The 20,009-nt window shown below is 44.6% G+C and overlaps 1 protein-coding gene and 1 long non-coding RNA gene across 2 annotated transcripts in view; one reads left to right on the top strand and one right to left on the bottom strand.

Annotated features, from left to right (window-relative positions):
• The first annotated feature begins 256 nt into the window (after nucleotides 1-256).
• LOC139566489 (uncharacterized) lies at nucleotides 257-2,724 on the top strand. The gene is made up of 2 exons (XR_011673122.1): nucleotides 257-597; nucleotides 1,063-2,724. It is a non-coding gene; the product is annotated as an uncharacterized lncRNA (long non-coding RNA).
• A 1,628-nt stretch (nucleotides 2,725-4,352) lies between these two features.
• The window catches only part of LOC139566484 (zinc finger protein 271-like), a 29,103-nt gene continuing 13,446 nt past the window's right edge, over nucleotides 4,353-20,009 (bottom strand). The window contains exons 2-4 of the mRNA XM_071387731.1: nucleotides 5,324-5,520; nucleotides 4,978-5,097; nucleotides 4,353-4,704 (exon numbers count right to left, since the gene is read on the bottom strand). Of these exons, the coding sequence (XP_071243832.1) occupies nucleotides 4,618-4,704; nucleotides 4,978-5,097; nucleotides 5,324-5,520 (404 nt within the window). The 3' untranslated portion in view covers nucleotides 4,353-4,617. The remainder of the gene's footprint in view (nucleotides 4,705-4,977; nucleotides 5,098-5,323; nucleotides 5,521-20,009) is intronic.

The raw sequence follows: 20,009 nt of genomic DNA, 5'->3' as shown, positions 1-20,009 counted from the left end.
TGACTGACGTCCGGTCCAGAAAGACAATTTCTATAGACTGCCAGAGTCCGATTTGAAAATTCCTAATAAGACATTTCAGTCACCACCTTTGTGCACAAAACATCCATTGAATTATTCAAATAATTGTCGCTTAGGCAGAATTTTTCTCCATCACTCACTGCCGAAGATATGAACATTTTAAATTCATCCAATGCCTGCCATGTTGCGTTGCTCCCTGTGCGCACTGGGTGCTAGTGCGCATGTATGTGATGTTTGCACTGCCGGCCCGCTTGTTAGGCAGCCGCCATAGGGCAGATTGACGAGGGCGCCATTTTCTGAGCTAAACTGACCAAGACGCTCCTGACGCCGCCCTTTGATAAACAGTGCCCACCTTGTCAAAGACAAGGGACAAAATATTTGGTGCGGGTTCAGACTGGCTTTGATTTGGGCCAAGGATTAAATTACTTATTTTCAACTTTCATTTAGAACCAAAATTGAGCCTGATTTCAACATCCGGGGATCTCGCCTATGGTGGCAGAATGGCAAGGATCGGCCGTGGATGTTTGTCTGTGTAAACCGGATGTTACTTAGACGGTCCACGAATCTGCTTATACTAACGTGAGTAGATCACCAATATCGGTCAGACATGTTGGATGCAGTCTCCAGTTCTTTATACCTCAGTGTGTGGACCCAGCACTGGAAGTCAGGTGGGAAGAGCCTCCAGCTAATTGAACTGGGTCATGTGCATGATGGCACACAAAGGAAAACATTTATAAAACTTTGCAATGGAAAACAAACGTGTGTTTCTTATTGACAAGTCCAGGTAGTTGCCCTCCCTGTGTCAGTCACTTTTCTTCTATTTGGTGCCAAATGAACACAACCCTCCTTGATAGCAATGGTCGCCTGAGCCAGGCACTGCACAAATTCATTCATTTGTTTTCATAATAAGCAAGAGTTAATGCCCAGCTGTTAGATAGTTGAGATTATTTATAGATTACAGTTAAATCAATTGTGTAAGATTTTTATCATAAAACATAAATATTTGGTTGGGTGCAAGTTATAATACAAAATCTTTGTCCACAGGCACCATGGTCATGATATATTGGAAAACCTGGCCACTCACGGCGAAATCGCTGAAATGTGGGATAAATTTGCTCCGAAGAAAGAGCGAGAATCCCTGAGGGAGGTCATCAGCAACCTCAAAGCAATGGCTGACCAGTGACACGAGCTTACCAGACGAGCTAAATGCCTTTTATGCTCGCTTCGAGGCAAGCAACACTGAAGCATCCACGAGAGCACCAGCTGTTCTGGATGACTGTGTGATAACGCTCTCTGTAGTTGTGAGCAAGACCTTTAAACAGGTCAACATTCACAAAGCCCCGTGCCAGATGGATTACCAGGACGTGTACTCAAAGCATGCGCAGACAAACTGGCAAGTGTCTAAACTGACATTTTCAACCTCTCCCTGACTGAGTCTGTAATACCTACATGTTTCAAGCAGACCACCATAGTCCCTGTGCCCAAGGAAGCGAAGGTAACCTGCCTAAATGATTACTGCCCAGTAGCACTCACGTCGGTAGCTATGAAGTGCTTTGAAAGGCTGGTCATGGCTCACATCAACAGCCTCCTCCCGGGTAACCTAGACCCACTCCAATTTGCATACCACCCCAACAGATTCACAGATGACGCAATCTCAATCGCACTCCACACTGCCCTTTCCCACCTGGGCAAAAGTAACACCTATGTGAGAATGCTATTCATGGACTAAAGCTCAGCATTCAACACCATAGTGCCCACAAAGTTCAGCACTAAGCTAAGGACACTGGGACTAAACACCTCCCTCTGCAACTGGATCCTGGTTTTCTGACGGGCCACCCCCAGGTGGTAAGGGTAGGAAACAACACGTCTGCCAGGCTGATCCTTAACACTGGGGCCCCTCAGGGGTGTGTACTTAGTCCCCTCCTGTACTCCCTGTTCACCCACGACAGCGTGGCCAAACACGACTCCAACACCATCATTAGGTTTGCTGACGACACAACAGTGGTAGTGCCATACCGCCTGGTATGGCAACTGCTCGGCATCTGACCGTAAGGCGCTACAGAGGGTAGTGTGTACGGCCCAGTACATCACTGGGGCCAAGCTTCCTGCAATCCAGGACCTATATAATAGGAGGTGTCAGAGGAAAGCCCATAAAATTGTCAGACTCCAGTCACCCAAGTCATAGACTGTTTTCTCTGCTACCGCACGACAAGCGGTACCGGAGCGCCAAGTCTAGGACCAAAAGGCTCCTTAACAGCTTCTACCCCAAGCCATAAGACTGCTGACCAACTAATCAAATGGCCACCGGACTATTACATTGACCCCCCCATTTGTTTTGTACATTGTTGCTACTCCCTGTCTATTATCTTTGCATAGTCACTTCACCCCTACCTACATGTACAAATTACCTCTAACCTGTACCCCTAAATATTGACTCGGGACCGGTACCCCCTGTATATAGCCTCGTTATTGTTTTATTATTTTTTACTTTAGTTTATTTGGTAAATATTTTCTTAACTCTTCTTGAACTGCACTGTTAGTTAACCGCTTGTAAGTAAGCATTTCACGGTAAGCTCTACACTTGTTGTATTCGGCGCATGTGACAAATAAAGTTTGATTCGATTTTTTATTTGACCCCTTAAAACAACACATTTCACTGCACCTATCCAGTGGTGGGAAATACTTAAATAAAAATACTTCAAAGTACTACTTAAGTCGTTTTGGTGGGTATCTGTACTTTACTATTAATATGTTTGACAACTTTTAATTTTACTTCACTACATTCCTAAAGAAAACAATGTACTTTTTACTCCATACATTTTCCCTGACACTCAAAAGTACTTGTTACATTTTGAATGCTTAGCAGGACAGGAAAAAGGTCCAATTCACACACTTATCAAGAGAATATTCCTGGTCATCTCTACTGCTTCTAATCTGGCGGACTCACTAAACACAAATGCTTCATTTGTAATTTATATCTGAGTGGTGGAATGTGTCCCTGGCTATCGGCAAAAAAAAAACATGAACATTGTGTCATCTGGTTTGTTTAATATAAGCAATTTGAAATTATTTATACTTTTACTTTTAATCTTGATACTTAAGTATATTTAAAACCAAATACTTTTCGACTTTTACTCAAATAGTATTTTACTGGGTGACTTTCACTTTTACTTGAGTCATTTTCTATTAAGGTATCTTTACTTTTACAGAAGTATGACAATTGGGTACCTTTTCCACCACTGTATCTATCTTCTGTGTGACAATAAAAATGTACCTTCTCTCCGGATTAGTGGGCGAAGTAGGCCTACATCAAATTAGCATTTTCCAAACTTTACTATAGCAATACCCTTTTCACTTCCAAAAGCCTGAGCAAAATTCCTAATATTTTCAGAACACAGCATCAAGGGTGTTGACTCACTACGAATTTGACCAAATCATCTTTGCGTCTTTAAGCTTTACTGACTCCTTGTCCAAGTCCTGAATCCCCAATAAGGCAATATGAACCACATTCAAAGCACTAAATGACCTTGCCCCAAAGTTCCTGTCTGATCTACCAGCCCAATAGTGATCTACTGAAATTGTACTCATCAACTCAGGGGGGCGCTCAGATCATCAAGCATTGAACCTCTTGCACCCTGCTATCGCCCCCTTCCCTGTGACACTGTTGAGTAATGTAATTATCTCTGAACCCTCCACTCTCTCCCTGAGCCCATGTCCAAGACAGACCAGCAACACCAGCAGAGCTACAGCACCCCTCATTCTAAAAGAACACCTCTACTGAAATGATGTAGTCTAGGGCTCAGTGCCCTTTCTTATACATACACAACTTGGGTAATGACTGCATGAGAATTTAACACGTCTGTGACAGAAAGAACACTCTGAGAGAACATTGCCGAAGATGACCTCATGTCTCTTATATCTGATGTTCCTTACAGCGGTGGAAGAAGTGCACCTGTGTTTGGTCTCTCCCCTTCCTGCGCTGACCTGTGTGGCAGGCTGGCAGCCTTTATGGCTTAGTCATCCAAAGTAAACAAAGGGAAGCAAGACAACGTTCAAACACATTGACAAGTGTTGCTTCCAGTGCTCATAAAGGTAGACTTACATGGTAATGAAGAATGGCTTTTCTGTATATAGGGCATGCAAGCTATGTGTATTGTGTAATCGTGTAGTATGTGTAATAGTTTCTCTGCTATTCTAAATGTGAACATTTATAGGCCTACATCAAAGGCACTTTTTAAAACCATGGGGAAATAAAGTATACCAATGTGTTCCTACTACTAAGAAATATGACAAATTAAAAATAAATTAAATCAAGTAAAAAACAACACCAAAACTCCCTTTTTAAAGTAATGTATTAACCTCTTAATTAATCAGTAGAACTTGACTGTGGTGGCCATGGGATTATTGGAGATGTATAACAGGTAAAACGTACTAAAGGAGTTCAAAGACTGTGAATCAAAGTTTAAATGTCAAGCTTCAAATATTGTGTTTGTGTTGACAATAAAATGCTTTTAAAGAATTGTAGATGTATGGTGGTGATGCAGCAGCAGGGTTAGTTCATTCCAGAATGCTTTGACAAACTTAAATTCAAAGTCCATGTCAATTACACTGGTCCACCAGAAGGTAGCTTGGAGTTGGAAAGGCAGAATGTGGGACCTCAAGCACGACAAAATGGCAGATCATAGTCTGAAAAGAGAGAGACAGACATCATCAGATACTTGAATATTTTAGGGCCAGTTTCCTTGGCCCGGATGAGCTTATTCCTGGACCAAAAAGCATGCTCAAAGTAGAATTTCCACTGAAAGTGCTTTTTAGTCCAGGACTAGGTTTAATCTTGGTCTGGGAAACTGGCGAATACTGTGTATATGATCAGAGCTCAGGTAATCGTATTAATATATACTGTAGGCTAACTATTTACTTCAAGGTGAATGGTGATTTAGCAGGTAAATTATACATTACGTTGAGATCCAGTGAATTCTGCAGGCTGCAATCAGCCAAGTTTACATTGGCTTCGTTCTTACACACAGTCTCTCCCACTTTGACTGTCATGGTGTACTTCACCCGAGCAGGAGGGTAAATCTAAAAGTCAACAGAAATATTTACATAAGGTGAATACGTTAATCTACGTGTGTACTTTAAATATTCTCATTCAAGTCTAGTGCCAAATCCGAGGACATAATTACAATTTTAGTTCAATTAGTGATTAAGTATTTTTTTCAGTTCAGTTAGTTCTGAAGAATTTATAACTATTATAAAACAAACAATATTTTACTGCAAGTGGTGTGCAAGTGTGCAGTCTACAGACCTGTGGCGTGGCAGATAGAATGTCGACGACCTTGTACGCAAAAGCATATTTGTCCATGCGATTATGGAAGTCAATGGCAAAGTTGGCTGCCTCTGAGGCATAGGAGTACTGTCCGGAATTGTCCCCCAACTCACAAGAGATCATGGTGAGGGCCGCAAGAATTGTGCACAAAGCATTCATCTCTGTACCATTCAAGTCTGTGGAAGAAAGAGAGCATATCTTTTACATATTTTGCCATTAGAGATTTGTTCTATTTTTCATTCTTTAAGATAGCATAAAAGGCCAACTAAGCATATTAGAGGCATCAGGACTAGCTACCCTTCAGGTTTTGAAACAGCACGTATTGAACAATAGAGCGGGTTGAGAACAGAGCGGGTTGAGAACTTCAATATATGAATATCGTCTGAGAGTTCAGCATATTTTATGATAAAACGACATTGTAAAAATGTGTGCAGTACGTTGAGCACTATAATCAGCAAAATACTCAGCCCGGATAAGACATCCCTGAATTATGAGGCACATGATTGCAGGTGGTAAGGTTGTTGGATATAATGCCAGTCAAAACCAGACCTAGGCATTATACAAACAAGCTGGCATTTAGAAACTGGCATGACATATCCTATATTTGCTGTGTAATATATTTTCTGTGTCAAATAATAACATTGTTTAGAAATGTCCTAACAGAAACCATATGCTACTGTACATCTAGATACATTAAGCTGACACATTTGCCTTGAGAAGAAGAGAGACTTTAAAACAGGAAAAACATGCTCACCTGCAAGCTGCCTGAATGCTGAGTCATCTTCTAGCAGCTATTCTAGTTTACCCTGGAGAGGATATGCTGTCCTCCTCTTTGCTCAATGCGAAACATAGCATCAGTGACTCCCTTCCACTTTCACATCTATTGTGTTCAAGCTGGCCCTGAATTCCAATGATTAATCATTACCACAGAGGTGATTCACCGCTACTGCTGCAGCTTCAGCAGACTGCAACTTGTTTCTGTCTGCTTCCCTTGACCAGTTTGCATCGAGAGAGAGAAAGCAGAACAACACATTTCTTGCTGGATGATGCCTCAGGAGTCATTTATTTACTGTATAACCCAACGCAGTTACTTTCTGTCCTCATGGTTAGGTTTCACAAAACCAGGAAGTGACCTTTGACAGTATACAGGTGAGCTCAGTGAGCTCAGTGGAAACCACTCCTACTCCTCAGAACAAACAGTTATAACTTATACTGACACTCCGCTGCTCAGACTGTGAGTTTGTGTATCAACATGGCAGAGGCCATAGACTTGATCCGTTTTTCAATCTATCTGGATCTACTGGGGTGGCAGGTTAGAGCTCTAGAGTATTGGGCCAGTAACCAAAAGGTTGCTGGATCGAATCCCAGGCTGAAAAGGTAAAAATCTGTCTTTCTGCCCCTGAACAAGGCAGTTAACCCACTGTTCCCCGGTAGCCCGTCATTGTAAATAAGAATTTGTTCTTAACTGACTTGCCTAGCTAAATAAAGGTTCAATTAAACAATGTAAAAATACTGAAGGATCCAGTGACCATTCCCCGTGGATACAGCTTACTTGAAGGGTCGGTCCACTTAGATAATTGAAGTAGAAATTCTGCACCAATATTTAGCTTTTAAAAGCCCACATGGAAAACTCAGAAAATCTGCATTTTGACATGTCCCTCCTCATTTTTTTTTTCTTCTCACAGACAGCGTCATTGAGATTGAGTTTATTTTTACAGGGACAGTGCACAGTAATCAAAGTTTCAGTAAAAGTGCCGGTTTTAGCCAGCCGGCTAATTTTCAACCGCAGTCCCTGGGCAGGTTATTAAAAACAATTGGTAGTGGTAGTTTTGGTAGTGGCGCAATGAATAATTATAGCTAGTTGGCTAAGCTTTGATCAGCATGGGTATCCGAAAATAGCTGGGCACTGCCAAGAGCAATAAAAAACTGAGGAACACCATGTCGAGACCGATGCTGAGCTCACCTAGCAGCCTGCTAGCCCGACCACAGAGATTGAGGAGCCTAGCAGCCAATGCAATACCCACCCTTCCCCACGTGTTGCCTGCTGACCAACAAGATCAAGAAGAGCCATGGCCTAGCACCAGCAGCACGAGAGTATGATCACAACAAGCACCTGCACCTCTGTTACTCCAGCCACTAGCACCTCACTACCTCGGTGATGAGGAGCCAGTACAGGTTTGTTTTGACACTTACTCAAGACTTTTTCAATGAGTGTAGCTCCCAGTACAATTTCTTTAGGAAACCCACGATAGCTGCACAATACACTGAGAAAGAATGTAAAAGACTTCTTGATCAGAGATAGACTGGCCACGGTGTCAGTCATTTTGAAATCAAGTGACAATATCACAGAGACGCTGGGTGAAATCAAATCTACTCGCGCATATGGCACAGATGTGAGACTTGAGGCCACAGGCTTATTGAAAGCAGCGACAGAGCCGAGTTTTTTAAGTTGACTCACAAAATTCTGGGGCTCCTCGACCTTCCTAACAAGTTACTGCAGTATGAAGCTATTGATCTGCACACCGGTGTCAAACTTCTCCGCAGTATGTATGAGTGTGCTGACAAATCCTTGGGAGGCATGCCAGGAGGCACAAGCACACCAGCTCCAAGCAAACGACAGAGCCTCACGAGTAAAACTCTGCAAGAGTATGTAGTTAAAAGAACACTGGATCAGCATGATAGAGAAGAGAGGGAGTGTAAATGACTGTTTTTGAGCACTTTAGATGAAGTGCTGGGGGAAATGTCATCACGATTTAGCGAAGGAAATAGTCAACTGGTGGGAAGCTCTATGTGCCATGGATCCTGAGAACCCAAACTGTTTGGATGTGAACATGGTCGAGCCATTGTTGGATCTAACCAAAACTGAAACAGTGGAAGAGGAGTTTATTGTGGCTTGCACATTCTTGTAAAGTGAAATCGCAACCACAGCCAGCAACAAAACAAATGTACCACACTCAGTGTTCTTCAGAGATATTGCGGGCCTTTGTCAGTAATGCAGACAGCACTATTGGTACTGCACATGGAATAACATGTGGGGGCATTTACAGCAATGTGTAAAATTCCTTCTCCATCATAAAGAACGTATTCAGTGAACACAGACACAGCTTGTTCAGCTGGCATTTGAGAGGGAACTGACAACAACATTTTGCCAGGAAGGAGAATGGAATCAGAAACTTCTCATGATGTTCAGCACATCATCGAGGAGGCTGCAGCTCTTATAAATGGTAAGTTACAACCTTCATGGCCCTGGCCGCCATGCCAGAAATGAATAATTCATTGGTTTTCCCTCATGGAAGCCTGGTTGTTTGACATATTTTTGTATGTAATGTATAGTTACTTTAGGTCTTTGCTTCTTACTTCAATGCATGTTAGATTTATCTGTGATTTTTAATGTCATTGCTTGCTTTTGCAGCTCTAATTGCTGTTGATAGATAAACTATTCTTAACCTTACAGCATACGATGACATTCTAGACGATTCTGTGCTATCAACTTTGTGGCAAGAGTTTGGGGAAGGCCCTTTCCTCTTTCAGCATGACAATGCCCCCGTGCCGAAAGCGAGGTCCATACAGAAATGGTTTGTTGAGACTGGCCTGCACAACTTGACTGTCCTGCACAGAGCCCTGACCAAAACCCCATCAAACACCTTTGGGATGAATTGGAATGGCGACTGTGAGCCAGGCCTAATCGCCCAACATCAGTGCCCGATCAATGTTCCAAAACCTAGTGGAAAACCTTCCCAGAAGAGTGGAGGTGGTTATATCAGCAAATGTGGCACCAACTCCATATTAATGCCATGTAATGAGATGTTCGACGAGCAGGTGTCCACATACTTTTGGTCATGTTGTGTACTATGGGGGAGACGCACTCTCGCAACTTCGGTTGAAGGATATACAATCCCGCTGGAAGTCCCGCCTTCCACAGGTGATAAGCGTCAGGCTCGGATTCATTCCTTCAATTATTCCGCTATTCACCTCGGTGTGAAAAGGAACTATTCACGCCACTAAAACAAATAATTGGAAAAGTGTTTCACATTGCGCCAACTTAAACTTTCCCGGAGTGGTAGAGTGTGCTCACCCCCTGGACGTTGTGTGCTGAATTTTGTACTTGTACTCATAATCATTCTAATCACGAAGAATTAGTTATTCTTCAATTTGCTGGTGCAATGAGTAAGATGGCTAAGAGAACGACCAAGATGCCGAGTCAAGCTGGGTCCGGGGTGGAGATCAACCCCAAGTCATGCGGTTATAGTATTTCTCTGAAAGATGTGTGCATTGTCACGTACTGCGTACAAACTCCCTGGAAAGACATGTAGCATTCTTAAGGAAGCTTGGAATTACTGATGGCGACTTTCCTTTCCCGGATGCCGGTACGAACATAGACAGGGCTCTAACTCCCCTAGCTCCACAATGAGATAGGGTGCAGGAGCCTGCCAACTTAGTGGAGGGTGTTAGCCAGCCTGCCAACTTAGTGGAGTCTGCCACTAGCACAGTCAGTGTAATCAGCTCAGCTATCCCCATTGAGACCGTGTCTGTGCCTCAATCTAGGTTAGGCAAAACTTAACATGGCGGTGTTCGCCTTAACAATCTCACTGGAATAAAGACCTCCTCCATTCCTGCCATTATTGAAAGAGATTGTGATATCTCACATCTCAAAATAGGGCTACTTAAAGTTAGATCCCTCACTTCCAAGGCAGAATAAGAGAGATAAAGAATAAGAGATAAAAGTAACAAGTAATTAAAGAGCAGCAGTAAAAAGTAACAATATATACAGGGGGGTGCCGGTATACAGAGTCAATGTGCGGCAGCACTGGTTAGTTGAGGTAGTATGGACATGTAGGTAGAGTTAATTAAAGTGGCTACGCATAGATGACAACAGAGAGTGACAGTGGTGTGGTGGTGGGGGCAATGCGAATAGTCTTGGTAGCCATTTGACTAGATGTTCAGGAGTCTTATGGCTTGGGGGTAGAAGCTGTTTAGAAGTCCTTTGGACCTAGACTTGGCGCTCCGGTACCGCTTGCCGTGTGGTAGCAGGGAGAACAGTCTATGACTAGGGTGGCTGGAGTCTTTGACAATTTTTAGGGCCTTTCTCTGATACCGCCTGGTATAAAGGTCCTGGATGGCAGGAAGCTTGGCCCCAGTGATGTACTGGGCTGTTCGCACTACCCTCTGTAGTGCCTTGTGGTCAGAGGCCGAGCAGTTGCCATACCAGGCAGTGATGCAACCAGTTAGGATGCTCTCGATGGTGCAGCTGTAGAACCTTTTGAGGATCTGAGGACCCATGCCAAATCTTTTCAGTCTCCTGAGGGGGAATAGGTTTTGTCGTGCCCGCTTCATGACTATCATGGTGTGCTTATACCATGTTAGTTTGTTGGTGATGTGGACATCAAGGAACCTGAAGCTCTCAACCTGCTCCACTGCAGCCCTGTCGATGAGAAGGGGGGCATGCTCGGTCCTCTTTTTCCTGTAGTCCACAATCATCTCCTTTGTTTTGATCACATTGACGGAGAGGCTGTTGTCCTGGCACCACACTGCCAGGTCTCTGACCTCCTCCCTATAGGCTGTCTCGTTGTTGTCGGTGATCAGGCCTACCACTGTTGGGTCATCGGCAAATCTAATGATGGTGTTGGAGTCGTGCATGGTCGTGCAGTCATGAGTGAACAGGGAGTACAGGAGGGGCTCCCCTGAGGGGCCCCTGTGTTGAGGATCAGCGTGGCACATGTGTTGTTACCTACCTTTACCACCTGGGAGCGGCATGTCAGGAAGTCCAGGATCCAGTTGCAGAGGGAGGTGTTTAGTCCCAGGGTCCTTAGCTTATTGATGAGCTTTGAGGGCACAGTGGTGTTGAACGCTGTCAATGAATAGCATTCTCACATAGGTGTTCCTTTTGTCCAGGTGGGAAAGGGCAGTGTGGAGTGCAATAGAGACTGCATCATCTGTGGATCTGTTGGGGCGGTATGCAAATTGGAGTGTGTCTAGGGTTTCTGGGATGATGGTGTTGATGTGAGCCATGACCAGCCTTACAAGGCACTTCATGGATACAGACGTGAGTGCTACGGGTTGGTAGTCATTTAGGCAGGTTACCTTAGTGTTCTTGGGCACAGGCACTATGGTGGTCTGCTTAAAACATGTTGGTATTACAGACTCGGACAGGGAGTGGTTGAAAATGTCAGTGAAGACACTTGCTAGTTGGTCAGCGCATGCTCGCAGTACACGTCCTGGTAATCCGTCTGGCCCTGCGGCCTTGTGAATGTTGACCTGTCTAAAGGTTTTACTCACATCGGCTGCGGAGTGCGTGATCACACAGTCTTCCGGTACAGCTGGTGCTCTCATGTCTGTTTCAGTGTTATTTGCCTCGAAGCGAGCTTAGAAGTAGTTTAGCTAGTCCGTAGGCTTGTGCCACTGGGAAGCTCTCGGCTGTGCTTCCCTTTGTAGTCTGTCATGGTTTACAGGCCTTGCCACATCCGACAAGCATTAGAGCCGGTGTAGTACAGCTTGATCTTAGTCCTTTATTGACGCTTTGCCTGTTTGATGGTTCGTCGAAGGGCAGAGCGGGATTTCTTATAAGCTTCCAGGTTAAAGTCCCGCTCCCTGAAAGTGGCAGCTCTAGCCTTTAGCTCAGTGCGGATGCTGCCTGTAATCCATGGCTTCTGGTTGGGGTATGTACGTACGGGTCACTGTGGGGACGATGTCATCGATACACTTATTGATGAAGCCAATGACATATGTGGTGTACTCCTCAATGCCATTGAAGGAATCCCAGAACCTATTCCAGTCTGTGCTAGCAAAACAGTCCTGTAGCTCAGCATATGATTAATCTGACCACTTTTTTATTGATCTAGTCACTGGTGCTTCCTGCTTTAATGTTTGCTTGTAAGCAGGAATCAGGAGGATGGCAATATGGTCAGATTTGCCAAATGGAAGGAGAGGGAGAGCTTTGTATGCGTCTCTGTGTGTGGAGTAAAGGTGGTCCAGAGCTCTTTTCCCTCAGGTTGCACATTTGGCATGCTGATAGAAATTTGGTAAAACTGATTTAAGTTTCCCTGCATTAAAGTCCCCGGCTACTAGGAACGCGGCCTCTGGGTGAGTGTTTTCTTGTTTTCTTATGGCGGAATACACCTCATTCAATGCAATCTTAATGCCAGCCTCTGACTGTGGTGGTAAGTAAACAACTACAAGGAATAAAGCTTATCATGAGATACTCTACCTCAGGCGAGCAATAGCTCAAGACTTCCTTAGATTTCGTGCACCAGCTGTTGTTTATAAAAATACATAGACCGCCGCCCCTTGTCTTACCAGACGCCGCTGTTCTATCCTGCCGGTACATCGTATAACCAGCCAGCTGTATGTTGATATTGTCGTCATTCAGCCACGACTCCGTGAAGCATAAGATGTTACAGTTTTTAATGTCCCGTTGGTAGTTTAATCTTCCCAATAACTCGTCCATTTTATTGTCCAAAGATTGCATGTTTGCAAGCAGAATTGAGGGGAGTGGGGGTTTATTTGATCGTCTCTGACTCCCCAGAAGGCAACCTGCCCTCCGGCCTCTCTTTCTCTGCCTCCTCTTCACGCAGATTACTGGGGTCGGGCCTGTTTTTAGTTTTTCCCTCGCTCAACTTTTTCACCCCGAACGCTTTATCTGGGCGTGGTTCGTCAGGACCTCCACCAGCCGAAGTTAAGTAGTAACATTAACATGATGCCTTCTAATTGCAGTCAATGTCCTCATAATATACAGGAGAATGATCACCTTATGGCGAGGATAGCTGTGCTGCAAGCCCAGCTTCAGACACAATCGTTAGGTAAGGGTAAGCACAGATAATAGTTTAAATCCACTCGCACAGGCCCCGCAGCCGGACAATTTTCTCATGGCTTCTGGAAGGAAATGCTGTAGTGTAGGAATGCTCCACCGGTGTCGCTCACTCAGCCGACAGAAACTTTCAGCCGGTTCTCCGGTTCTCCACCGGTGTCGCTCCCCATTAAGCAACGGGTCGGAGTCAGAGGCCAAGCCTTCTCTGTTCTCTACTCCTCCGGGGTCTGAGACGCCGAAGCCTCCCACCATTAGCTCTGACAAATTGAAAACTCAAGTCATTGGCGACTCCATTATTAGACTTAAAACGAATCATCCAGCGATCATACACTGTTTACCAGGGGGCAGGGCTACCGACATTAAGGCTAATCTGAAGATGGTGCTGGCTAAAGCTAAAACGGGCGGGTGTAGAGAGTATAGGGATATTGTAATCCACGTCGGCACCAACAATGTTAGGATGAAACAGTCAGAGGTAACCAAGCGCAACATAGCTTCAGCGTGTAAATCAGCTAGAAAGATGTGTCGGCATCGAGTAATTGTCTCTGGCCCCCACCCAGTTAGGGGGAGTGATGAGCTCTACAGCAGAGTCTCACAACTCAATCGCTGGTTGAAAACTGTTTTGTGCCCCAACCAAGATAGAATTTGTAGATAATTGGCCCTCTTTCTGGGACTCATCCACAAACAGGACCAAGCCTGGCCTGTTCAGGAGTGACGGACTCCATCCTAACTGGAGGAGTGCTCTCATCTTATCTACGAACATAGACAGGGCTCTAACTCCCCTAGCTCCACAATGAGATAGGGTGCAGGACAGGCAGCAGGCTGTTAGCCAGCCTGCCAGCTTAGTGGAGCCTGCCACTAGCACAGTCAGTGTAGTCAGCTCAGCTATCTCCATTGAGACCGTGTCTGTGCCTCAATCTAGGTTAGGCAAAACTAAACATGGCGGTGTTCGCTTTAGCAATCTCACTGGAATAAAGACCTCCTCCATTCCTGCCATTATTGAAAGAGATTGTGATATCTCACATCTCAAAATAGGGCTACTTAATGTTAGATCCCTCACTTCCAAGGCAGTTACAGTCAATGAACTAATCACTGATCATAATCTTGATGTGATTGGCCTGACTGAAACATGGCTTAAGCCTGATGAATTTACTGTGTTAAATGAGGCCTCACCTCCTGGTTATACTAGTGACCATATCCCCCGCGCATCCCGCAAAGGCAGAGGTGTTGCTAACATTGACGATAGCAAATTTCAATTTACCAACAAAAAAACACTGTGTTTTGTCTTTTGAGCTTCTTGTCATGAAATCTATGCAGCCTACTCAATCACGTTTTATAGCTACTGTTTACAGGCCTCCAGGGCAATATACAGCGTTCCTCACTGAGTTCCCTGAATTCCTATCGGACCTTGTAGTCATGGCAGATAATATTCACATTTTTGGTGACTTTAATATTTACATGGAAAAGTCCACAGACCCACTCCAAAAGGCTTTCGGAGCCTTCATCGACTCAGTGGGTTTTGTCCGAAATATCTCCGGACCTACTCACTACCACAGTCATACTCTGGACCTAGTTTTGTCCTGTGGAATAAATTTGTGGATTTGAATGTTTTTCCTCATAATCCTGGAGTATCGGACAACCATTTTATTACGTTTGCAATCGCAACAAATAATCTGCTTAGACCCCAACCAAGGATCATCAAAAGCCGTGCTATAAATTCTCCCCTTGGGTTATGCCGTGGGGGTGATCTTTGTGAGCGATACTCGGCCTCGTCTCAGGATGGTAAGTTGGTGGTTGGAGAAATCCCTCGAGTGGTGTGGGGGCTGTGCTTTGGCAAAGTGGTTGGGGTTATATCCTGCCTGTTTGGCCCTGTCTGGGGGTATCGTCGGTCGGGGCCACAGTGTCTCCCGACCCCTCCTATCTCAGCCTCCAGTATTTATGCTCCAATAGTTTATGTGTCGGGGGGCTAGGGTCAGTCTGTTATATCCGGAGTATTTCTCCTGTCTTATCCTGTGTCCTGTGTGAATTTAAGTATGCTCTCTCTAATTCACTCTCTCTTTTTCTCTCTTTCTCGGAGGACCTGGGCCCTAGGGCCTCAGGACTACCTGGCCTGATGACTCCTTGCTGTCCCCAGTCCACCTGGCCGTGCTGCTGCTCCAGTTTCAACTGTTCTGCCTGCGGCTATGGAACCATGCTACCTGTCCCAGACCTGCTGTTTTCAACTCTCTAGAGACAGCAGGAGCGGTAGAGATACTCTGAATGATCGGCTATGAAAAGCCAACTGACATTTACTCCTGAGGTGCTGACCTGTTGCACCCTTTACAACTACTGTGATTATTATTATTTGACCCTGTTGGTCATCTATGAACATTTGAACATCTTGGCCATATTCTGTTATAATCTCCACCCGACACAGCCAGAAGAGGACTGGCCACCCCTCATAGCCTGGTTCATCTCTATGTTTAATCCTATGTTCCGGCCTTTCTAAGGAGTTTTTCCTAGCCCCCAAGCTTCTACACCTGCATTGCTTGCTGTTTGGGGTTTTAGGATGGGTTTCTGTACAGCACTTGGTGACATCAGCTGATTTAAGAAGGGCTTTATAAATACATTTGATTGACTGACCATCTCGTCGACTGTTCCCGAAGCCTCAGTGACCATTTTGAGAGCGGAAATTTCCTCCAGTCTCCAGAATCAGGCAATCTAAGTGGTTCCTATGTCGAAGATCCGGGACGGCTGGTACATGTGGTATTTCCTGATTACGAAAAGTTACGTAGCTTTGTGTCCCATTCTAGACCAACAGTTGAAATCGGAAAGTCATTCAAACTCGTTTTTCAACCACTCCACAAATTTCTTGTTAACAAACTATAGTTTTGGCAAGTCGTTAGGACATCTACTTTGTGCATGACAAATGATTTTTCCAACAATTGTTTACAGACTATTTCACTTATAATTCACTGTATCACAATTCCGGGTGTCAGAAGTTTACATACACTAAGTTGACTGTGCCTTTAGAAAGAAATTGTGGACCTCCAAAAGTCTGGTTCATCCTTGGGAGCAATTTACAAACGCCTGAAGGTACCACGTTCATTTGTACAAACAATAGTACGCAAGTATAAACACCATGGGACCACGCAGCCGTCACACCGCTCAGGAAGGAGACGCATTCTGTCTCCTAGAGATGAACGTACTTTGGTGCGAAAAGTGCAAATCAATCCCAGAACAACAGCAAAGGACCTTGTGAAGATGCTGGAGGAAACAGGTAAAAAAGTATCTATATCCACAGTAAAACGAGTCCTACATCGACATAACCTGAAAGGCCACTCAGCAAGGAAGAAGCCACTGCTCCAAAACCGCCATAAAAAAGCCAGACTACTGTTTGCAACTGCACATGGGGACAAAGATCGCACTTTTTGGAGAAATGTCCTGTGGTCTGATGAAACAAAAATAGAACTGTTCGGCCATAATGAACATCGTTATGTTTGGAGGAAAAAGGGGGAGGCTTGCAAGCCGAAGAACACCATCCCAACCGTGAAGCACAGGGATGGCAGCATCATGTTGAGGGGTGCTTTGCTGCAGGAGGGACTGGTGCACTTCACAAAATAGATGGCATCATGAGGAAGACAACCAAGCACTCTAGGTGATCCTGGGTAAAGATTGCCACTTCCCACCTTTGGAAGATCTGTCTTGCAGAAAAAGGCTATAGCCAGAAAGGTTAACATCAGTATTCAAAACACTCTTTCTTATTAACCACGTCTCAGTAATGACCAACACATCTGGATTGGAGCTGTAAACCCACACTTTCAATTGATCCATTTTAGGTAATACACTTCTAGTGTTAATGTGCAGAAAATCCAGGATTTTACGAGAGCAGTAATCAGTGAAGCAGATATCAGATATATCAGAATTGATATCATAATTGGGGCTAGCAACAGTAGATGGGCCAGGGTGTACATGCACATTTCCAGATATCATCAACAGTAATACAATCCAGGCATGACAGAAGACAGGGAGAGCTCTGCAGTGTTGATTTATGACATTTGAATGTGCATTAGATGGCAACAAGATCATATTGTACAGACATTTCATCAGGTAACATGAATCCAAAGCCGGCGAGAGGGGGTTAGTCTGTGTAACCAATTGAGAGTCCCGAGTGGGGGAACAAACATAGTCTGTCCCACGGTTGGGTAAACAAGAAAGTTCATAGTCAACAAAGCATGCAGGAGTCATGAGGCAAATAGCAAAATGCACAATAAAAAATTATGACTTGGGGCTAGCCATTGTAAGTTCAGAGTCACTCGCCCCAACAGTGCCTGTGTCCTGGAGTTGAGCGAAAGCTCGGGAGAGAGGGGGGAGTGTGGTGGGGGTACCTGTACCAGACAGGGGGAGACAAGCCAAGGCAGACGGTGCACAGATCGCCATGTGGAATCCAAGCAGCAGTGCAGCAGGCAACAGGAGTAGATGTCACACCCACTTGGGAGAAGCTTTTATTTCTGGAGGCAGATTTCTTGTAGAAAATGCCAGTGGATGATCTCTGAACAGCGGGAGAGGGCTTCAAAGGCCTCTGGATTTGGGTGGATAGCCTGTGAGACTCCTGCCATTTGTTGGCCTCGAAGGATTCAACACCTCAGTGCTAATTGAAGTTGTATCTGGTCTGTCTCAGTCCAGGTTGGATGGTGTCCTGAAGTCTCCGCGGTTTGTTTGCCAGAGCACCCTCTGTATAGCTTGGAAAAAGGCATCTTTGGTAGTAGTAATTTTTGGGTGGTCCTTTGCATGGTGTGATGTAAGTTTCCTTTACAATCAGTCTTCCAGATAGATGACACAGGGACCTTGGTATAAAACTCTTTAGTAATAAATTGCAATTGCAGAGATTCACATACAGAATACCTCAGTAGTCTATAGTAAAGATCTGTGTGACGAAACAGGAGACAACACTCTTTATACAACCTACCTTAACATTGTTGCATTGGATTAGATACAAAGTATCTAAGATGAGAAAAACATGTCTAGACTATCTCGGCCTTGAGGCTGCGTGACTATCAGCAGGTGCAGGCAGTTCTCAGCCTGAGAACTAAAGCAGTACATCTCCATTTACCCAGTACTTTTCCATCAATGCGCATTGCAAGCATACAAAGGTTATCACATATATACAGTAATCATGGCATTGGTGTAGCCCCACACCTGACACTCAGGGTAACCCCCAACATAATCCTTCCAGGTAATTTTGTCCAAAATTAGTTTGTAGGTTTGGGGTTTTGATCGTGAGTGAAGGTTATGCTGTGGAGGGAAGCATCCTGTATATGTCCCGGCCGAAAAATCCAAGTTTATCTAACTCCAAATCTATGTTATTGTAAAAAATATTTTGAAAAATGCAGAGCTCACATGCAGCTGTGTCTCTCTCTCCCCCTTTATGGCCTTAATGATGCGGCCTTCGCCTCGAAAGTCATGGCTATGTCCTACAGGTCTTTAGGTTTTAAACTATGTCCCTTTTCGCCTCCTCCGTTTGCTTCTGAAGAGCAACAGAGGTTACATGCCCTGTGTCCGGTGTGAGCTTTATGCACATACATTGAAGGACCCAGGATATTCAGTTATGTGACCAGCTTTTTGTCTGTTTTGATAATTCAGTTTGTGGCAGAGCGCACTCTAAGCAGCGTCTCTCCCACTGGATTGTGGAGGCTATTTCCCAGGCATATAACAGCAAGGGACAAGAGTTACCTAGCGTTGTACACGCCCACTGCACCAGGGGACTGGCAGCGTCTTGGGCATTGTTTAAAGGGTTGACTATAGGAGATATTTGTGCTATGGTGAGTTGGCCATCACCACACACTTCTGTGAGGTTTTATGGCTTGGATGTCATTGCTCCCAGTGTAGCCCACAGCGTGCTTATTGATGGGACTGGGGAAAGTCACTAGGCAGCACGCCGTGAGGTCAGGTCTGGGTTGTCCGCCATGGGCTGTTTCTCGTTGGGTTTGGCTTGGGGCGTGATTATACTTCCTCATAGTATGTTGTACAGAAGTAGACTGACTGAAATGGAACATAACATTATGACTATAACTACTATTCCCTGAAGAAGGGAAACGAGGTACAATGCCTGTTTGGCGCCGCACCGCCCGTTCCTGGTCCCGGTGAAGAGCGGTATTAAATTGAAGGAATGATTCTGAGCCTCACGGTTATCACCTGTGGAAGGCGAGACTTCCAGCAAGGCGCAGGTTTCATTGGCCTTGTCAGGCGTGATTGTATATCTTTCATCCGAAGTTGCGAGTGTGTGACTCCCCCATAGTATGTTGTACCTCGTTTCCCTCCTTCAGGGAACAGTAGTTATAGTCATAATGTTATTGTGTACCATATAGGCCTACATTTTTGTACATTTTGTATGTCGTAGTAGTATAGGACCAATACCGTGTGTAGCCTCCAAAAAGAAGCAGGCAAACGTTCACTCTTATCATTCATTTGCATTCCACAGTCGTTGTGTGATAGGCTACTGTAAAAGTGATGTGAATACTATGAAAACAACACATAGCCAACTTTTTCGCCTCTTCCCTGTTCTCTTGCTATAGTGTGTGTGTGTGTGTGTGTGTGTGTGTGTGTGTGTGTGTGTGTGTTGCTTTCTGAATGGGCATTTACTCAAATTGGCTATTGTCATGTAGGAAATTTCACATCAGCTATGAATATACACTTGTTTGAGTTAGTTTGCTTTTCTGAAACTTTCCCACAGAAAATATTGCGCACCTGGAGAAGTGGCGGCTTGGCTTACTGTAGGTTACGCTCATTGCGTAGTCACAAATTTGACAGAAATGTAGCCTAGAGTTATAATTATTGAAGTTGAAGCTATGAAGCCTGTAAGAATCTTTGATAGCCTAGTGGTGC

Source organism: Salvelinus alpinus, chromosome 2 (genome assembly GCF_045679555.1).
Source record: "Salvelinus alpinus chromosome 2, SLU_Salpinus.1, whole genome shotgun sequence".
NCBI lineage: Eukaryota > Metazoa > Chordata > Actinopteri > Salmoniformes > Salmonidae > Salvelinus > Salvelinus alpinus.
Note: the sequence above shows the minus strand (reverse complement) of the source record. Positions and strands in the feature narration are given on the sequence as shown.